This window comes from Triticum urartu, chromosome 1A, assembly GCF_056163025.1.
Source record: "Triticum urartu cultivar PI428250 chromosome 1A, HENAU_Tu73, whole genome shotgun sequence".
NCBI lineage: Eukaryota > Viridiplantae > Streptophyta > Magnoliopsida > Poales > Poaceae > Triticum > Triticum urartu.
Window position 1 is genome coordinate 524,500,672 of NC_141873.1, and position 7,287 is coordinate 524,507,958.

General features: G+C 48.4%; 1 protein-coding gene across 1 annotated transcript; it reads right to left on the minus strand.

The window, feature by feature from the left end:
• Positions 1–3,711: 3,711 nt before the first annotated feature.
• LOC147992191 (protein S40-1-like) lies at positions 3,712–4,463 on the minus strand. The gene has a single exon (XM_087539954.1). The coding sequence runs from the start codon at positions 4,365–4,367 to the stop codon at positions 3,954–3,956; it is 414 nt and encodes a 137-aa protein (XP_087396080.1). The 5' UTR covers positions 4,368–4,463; the 3' UTR covers positions 3,712–3,953.
• Between the last annotated feature and the right edge of the window lie 2,824 nt (positions 4,464–7,287).

Sequence of the window (7,287 nt, forward strand, 5' to 3'; positions counted from 1 at the left end):
CGTGTGGTCTGCCCTCTTCTTGTTTTAACATTCCTATCCTACATTATTGGTTCTCATAGGTCTTAGGTTGACCCCTATATGCCAAATCATGTAGGCAATGATTTATTTCTAGATTGTTTCATATGACTTTTTGATGTCCGAGGCTGAGTTTTTTTGCATGACGACAATGGTTCGTTCTAGTCACCAATAATCACACATGGATCTTTCCCTTTTGGGCTTATTCACACTAACGACGGCCCCATGTGATGCCTCTCTCGAGCATGGGCTTCTTCATAGACAAAAATGCCCCGCCGCCTTTGGTCTTCAGGAAACAAAACGCTCCAGTAACGTGTGGCTGCGCCCCCTCTTGATTTAACATTCCTATCCCACATTATCGGTTGTCATAGGTCTTAGGTTGACCCATATATGCCATATCATGCAGGTAATAACATATTTCTAAATTGTTTCATATGCCTTTTCCATATGAGAGGCCGAGTTTTTTTGCATAGCGACAATGGTTCTTTTAAGTTACCAATCATCATCCATGACTCTTTCTCTTTGGGGCATATTCACAGTAACAATGACCCCATGTGGTGCCTCTCCCGAGCATGGGGTTCTCCGTAGACAAAAATGCCCCGCCGCCTCAGGTCATGTGGAAACATAACGCTCCAATCACGTGTGGTTGCGCCCCCTTCTTGCTTCAACATTCCTATCCCACATTATTTGTTATCGTAGGTCTTAGGTTAGACCCTTATATGCCAAATCATGCAGGTAATAACATATTTCTAAATTGTTTCATATGCCTTTTCGATATGCGAGGCCGAGTTTTTTTTTCTTTTGCGTGGCGACAATGGTTCGTTGAACTCACCAATCATCATCCATGGCTCTTTCGCTTTTGGTCTTATTCACACTAACGACAACCCCATGTAGTGCTCTCCCGAGCATGGGGTTCTCCATACACAATAATGCCTCGCCGCCTCAGGACATGGGGAAACAAAATGCCCCAGTTATGTGTGGTTGCGCCCCCTTCTTGCTTTAACATTCCTATGCCAAATCATGTGAGACCAAGTTTTTTTTGCGTGGCGACAATGGTTCGTTTAAGTCACCAGTCATCATCCATGACTCTTTCATTTTGGGGTTATTAACACTAGCGACAATCTCATGTGGTGCCTCTCCCGAGCATGGGGTGCTCGATAGAGAAAAATATCTCGCCGCCTCGGGCCATGGGGTAACAAAACGCTCCAGTCACGTGTGGTTGCGCTCCTTCTTTCTTTAACATTCCTATCACATGTTATTGGTTATCATAGGTCTTAGGTTGACCCTGATATGCCAAATCATGCAGGTTACAGAATAATAAGATATTTTTAAATTGTTTCATATGGCTTTTAGTTGTGCAAGGTTGAGTTTTTTTTTTGCGTGGTGACAATGGTTCGTTCAAGTCACCAATCATCATCCATGACTCTTTTTCTAGTAGGCTTATCCATACTAACCACGACCCCACGTGGTGCTTCTCTCGAGCATGGGTATCTCCATAGACAAAAATGCTCTGCCGCCTCAGGACATGGGAAAACAAAACGTCCCAGTCACGTGTGGTTGGGCCCCTTTCGTGCTTCAACATTCATAACCCCCATTATTGGTTGTCATAGGTCTTAGATTAACTTCTATATGCAAAGCCATGCAGGTAATAACATATTTCTAAATTGTTTCATATGCCTTTTGATGTGCGAGGCCGAGTTTTTTTTCTCTTTTGCATGGCGACAATGGTTCGTTCAAGTCACCAATCATCATACATGACTGTTTTGCACTTGAGCTTATTCACATTAACGATTAATTACCCCATATGGTGCCTCTCCCGAGCATGGGTTTGTCCGTAGACAAAAATGCCCCACCTTTTGAGGCCATGGGGAAACAAAATGCTCCAGTCACGTGTGGTTGCGCCCCTTCTTGCTTTAACATTCCTATGCCAAATCATGTGAGATCAAGTTTTTTTGCGTGGCGACAATGGTTCATTCAAGTCATCAGTCATCATCCATGACTCTTTTGTTTTGGGCTTATTAACACTAACGACAACCCCATGTAGTGCCTCTCCCGAGCATAGGGTGCTCGATAGACAAAAATGTCCCGCTGCCTTAGGCCATGGGGTAACAAAATGCTCCAGTCACGTGTGGTTGCGCCCCTTCTTGCTTTAACATTCGTATCCCATATTCTTGGTTGTCATAGGTCTTAGGTTGACTCCGATATGCCAAATCATGCATGTTACAGAATAATAATATGTTTCTAAATTGTTTCGTATGCCTTTTCGTTGTGCGAGGCCGAGTTTTTTTCTTTTGCGTGGCGACAATGGTTCATTCAAGTCACCAATCATCATACATGACTGTTTCGCACTTGGGCTTATTCACATTAACGATTACCCCATATGGTGCCTCTCCCGAGCATGAGTTTGTCCGTAGACAAAAATGCCGCCGCCTGAGGCCATGGGGATATAAGCGACAAACACACCAAAGTACCTCGAACCATACAACAATAAATTTAACTCAACATACACTTCCTAGAACATAGCAATAGTGATAACCTTGGCTTCACCAAAATGCAGAAGAGTGTTAAGGCTTAATCTCCACCCTAAGATTCTTGCCTTTGTCCGCACGTTGCCTAGTTTCGGAAATGAAGATGTTTTTTAGGTGATACGTGTGCGTGAGGCACACCAAGTGGGGAACTGTCTAGGCTACCCCGATCCTTGACGGTTCCAATTTAACAGAAGAGCACTGTTATTTTCCTTTGACAATTGAATCTGAATGGCTCAACTATTCATTAAATAGTATTCCCTCACTACTCTAATGATTTAAATGCTCTTACATTTCTTTACGGAGGTATTAGAATACAATTTCTCGGTTAATTGACGAAAAGTGGAGCAAAAACCATTACAGCATCCTCAAACCGCCGTCAGGAGACATGACGGGCATCACCTAGCGAACTCCACACACCGTTGAGAAGATTGCTCAGAACTAATTCATGGCGCTGCTAAGTTAAGCATTAAAAAAGGAGTGCTGCTTGGATGGCGAACCCCTTGAATTTGTTGGCCTTTGGAGTGCGACGCGCATATGGACGAACAGCCTTTTTTTCAGAAGAGGACGAACAGCGTAATAATCCGTCGTCCCAGCACGCGTTGGCAGAGCCCGGGATACGTTTTGGCCTTACTCTCTGCACTTCTAGATCGGCAGGCTGTACTGCACTCCTCCTAACGGAAACGGTCGCCGTCGTGGAAAGGCACCTGCACCGCGCCCGCGCGACCCCGCAGACGCACGTAACCTGTGCGGCGCGCGCCGGTCGCGTGCGTGCGTGCGTGCAAAACACGATCACGCATGGACATCGTGTACACGCACGCCCGGCCCACGGTGCGTACTGCACAGCCGAGAAGCACAGACCCCGTGATGGCCGTGTGGGCATGGCGCACAACGAACTTTCAGAAAAGAAATCGGTGGCTGGCAGGTAGCAGCTGCTACTAGAGTCCAAACCCGAGCACGTCGCCGGGCCTGCACGCAGTCACTGATCCACTCCGCTCCGGCCGATGACGTGACGTCTCGAACTGGAGCGACCGTTCGTAGATTCCGCGGTCGTGCGCGTGCTGTCGTTGTCGCGCGCGCGCCGATCCGAAACGGCGCCGAGCGAAAAGCACCACAGGAGCGTGTGTCATCCTCACTACAAGCCTTACTACATGCAATGAAGAAAAGAAAAGAAATGAAACATCTAGAATCGATTGGAGTTTCCTTCATATTTTGCATCATCGGTGAAAACTCATATCATAATTAAGCATGGAATGGACTCCATTTTGTTTCTCGGGAATTGACTGACACTCATATCATAACTAAGCATGGAATGGACTCGGACTCGGGTGGCACGAAAAAACTGCTGGGGTGGTTCGCTACGGGATGCTGAAAGCAAGCGCGGACGGTGGTGACTCGATGGATCGACGGCCCTCAGGTCTCGAGGAAGCCGGTCATGCGGAGCACGGCGGTGCGGACATAGAGGAGGTCGCGGCCCTTGAGCGTGCGCCCCTGCCCCACGCACACCGACCTCTCCTCCGAAGACGCGCACCGCCGCCTCGCCGTAATCACGTGCGGCGCCACGAACGACGCGCCCCCAACGCCGTCGCTGTGGCACCTCCGCGCCCACGAGCCATAATCCATCATCATCGGGAACCTTGGCGCCACGGGGATGACCATCGGCGCCGACGACGAGCCCGCCGGGCGACGCGCCGCCTCGATCTTGTCGTGCGGCTTGATCGCCGGTGACACACGCTGCTGCTGCTGAAGGTCTTGCACTTGGACAGGTTCTTCGTCGTCGTCGTGGTCCGGCCACAGGACGTCGGCCTCGTCGAACTCCTCCTCCATGGCCGCCCTACCGCCGGAGACGATCGACTGTATGTGGTATGTCAATAAGAGCGCATATATCCGCGGGTTGTTGGTGAGGGTGGTTGGAGGTCGATCTACACGGGGCGACGTATATATAGGACGAGAACCGAGGGGCGATTACTGAAGTTGACGGTGTGAGCACACTCGCGAGTAACCCTGGCGTCACGCGCGAGGGCGAGGGGCTGCATGCATGCGTGCATGGGACGATGGTTCGGTTGGTGCGCTGCCGGTTTATGGCTGCGTGCGCGAGGATCCGATGTATCTTAGCGGTGGGGGTTAAGCCTCGAAGGCGGCCGGCGCCCACTTGACACCCACTGCGAGCTGTTTCATGGCCAATAGTGTTGCAATTAGCTAGTCGACACATAGTGTACTGCTGTAAAAACAAGCTACACTCACCCACTCTTTTGTCTTATATAATCTTCTTTCTTTGCGGGTATAATCTTTCTAGAGTCTTTTTCGCATCAAGCAACGTAAGGCCTAGAGTTAGTTCGATAAGGGGCTTATGGCCCGCTTAACTATATGAAGTGAAGATGATAAAAATGAGGGAAGTGAGCCCACATAAAACTCCGAATGCATTACTCCCTCGGTACGGGTTTAAAAGGCCGGTCGACCACTTATCCCGGTCCTGAATTGCTTCAATTGTTGTGTCTCATTTTCCCTATTGCCTTGTTTTGGATGTGCACAATTTATAAGCCGTTGCGAGCAAGCGCCTCATGATGTTGCTTACGAGGTCTGCATGCAATACAGTGCATTAATATTTTATTTGAATATTCCGCCTTCGATAAATTGTATTGTATTGTATCTAAAATAGCTCTCATTTAACGTGTTCTGTGAGAGGAAATGTTAGAGTTGTCTTGTTTTGAAGCTAAGAGATATACCTAGATTAAAATATTGTAACTCTATCATTTTCCCCTCCCTCCCTCCTGTATCGCTCTCGCGGGCGACCCGGAAGAAAACGCTAGCCTACTGCCACTCGCTTCCCCAACACCTCGCCCTCCTTCTCTGTCGCCGTTGGAGGGCGTCGTCGGGCACTTGGTGGCGGCAGGGCATGTTCTCTCTTCATCTCGCATCGGATGGGGTAGCGCGGGACCCTAGATCTGGTAGAGGCTCGCACGACAGCTGGGTGCGCCCGTCGGCGTCGGCCGCGAGCTCCGGGTGGCTAAGGCAGTCGGGCGAGGGGGGGGGGGGGGGGGTTGAACCGGCAGAGATCCAAGTGGAGGCAGAGAATCGATGGGGCTTTCCTTCTGTCTGAATCTGGCCTCAGCAAGGGCGGCGGCTTGGCTCGCCGTTACCGCCGTTGTTGGTTTGGAGGTGGTCGTCGCTCCGAGAAGATGGTGGATGCTGGTGGGGGTGGACATGCGACTCTGGAGGAGGAGGATGGCGGGGGTTGGTGGTGCCCCTCCAGCCAGCGAGTCTCGGCGCGTAATGGATGCGGAGTGGGCCCACAGGAAACTGCCAATGCGTTATTCCCTTTGTCCGGATTTAAAGAGTCGATCGACCACTTACTCCCTTTGTCCGGATTGGTTGTCATAGGTCTTAGGTTGACCCCTATATTCCAAATCATGCAGGTAATAATATATTTCTAGATTGTCTCATATGCCTTCCCGATGTGCCAGGCCATGTTTTTTTTCCTTTTGCGTGGCGACAATGGTTCGTTCAAGTCACCAATCCTCATCCATGGATCTTTATCTTTTGGGCTTATTCACACTAACGACGATCCCATGTGGTGCCTCTCCCGAGCATGGGGTTCTCAATAGACAAAAATGCCCCGCTGCCTCTGGCTATGCGGAAACAAAACCCTCCAGTCGCATGTGGTTGTGCCCTCTTCTTGCTTCAACATTCTTATCTCCCATTATTGGTTGTCATAGGTCTTAGTTTAACCCCTATATGCCAAATCTTGCAGGTGATAACATATTTCTAAATTGTTTCATATGCCTTTTCGATATGCGAGCCCTTTTTTTCTTTTGAGTGGCGACAATGGTTCGTTCAAGTCACCAATAATCATCCATGGCTCTTTCACTTTTGGGATTATTCACACTAACGACAACCCCATGTGGTGCCTCTCTGGAGCATGGGGTTCTCCATAGCCAAAAATGCCCAGCCGCCTCAGGCCATGGGAAAACAAAACGCTCCAGTCACGTGTGGTTGCGCCCCTTCTTGTTTTAACATTCCTACCTACATTATTGGTTGTCATAGGTCTTAGTTTGACCCCTATATGCCAAATCATGTAGGTATTAATATATTCCTTGATTCTTTCGTATGCCTTTTTGATGTGCAAACCTGAGATTTTTTTTATTTTGCGTGGCGACAGTGGTTCATTCAAGTCACCAGTCATCATCCGTGATGCCTCTCCCGAGCATGGGGTTCTCCATAGACAAAAATGCCCGCTGCCTCAGGACATAGGGAATCAAAACGCTCCAATCACGTGTGGCTCCACCCTCTTCTTGCTTTAACATTCCTATCCCACATTATTGGTTGTCATGGGTTTTGGGTTGATCCATTTATGCGAAATCATGCAAGTAATAACATATCTCTAAATTGTTTCATATGCCTTTTCGATATGAGAGCCTGAGTTTTTTTATTTTGCGTGGGGACAATGGTTCGTTCAAGTCACCTATCATCATCCATCACTGCTGTAAAAATAAGCTACAGTCACCCACTCTTTTGTCTTATATAACCTTTTTTGCAGGTAGTCTTATATGATATTTCTAGTTTCTTTTTCACATGAAGCAACATAAGGCTTAGAGTTAGTTTGATAAGGGGCTCATGGTCCGCTTAACTATATGAAGTGAACATAATAAAAATGAGAGAAGTGAGCCCACATGAAACTTTGAATGCATTACTCCCTCGGTACGGGTTTAAAGGGTCAGTTGACCACTTGTCCTAGTCCTGAATTGCT

What these genes read in the sequence shown, in the direction of transcription:
- LOC147992191 (XM_087539954.1), bottom strand. Translation starts at nt 4,367, where the DNA reads ATGGAGGAGGAGTTCGACGAGGCCGACGTCCTGTGGCCGGACCACGAC.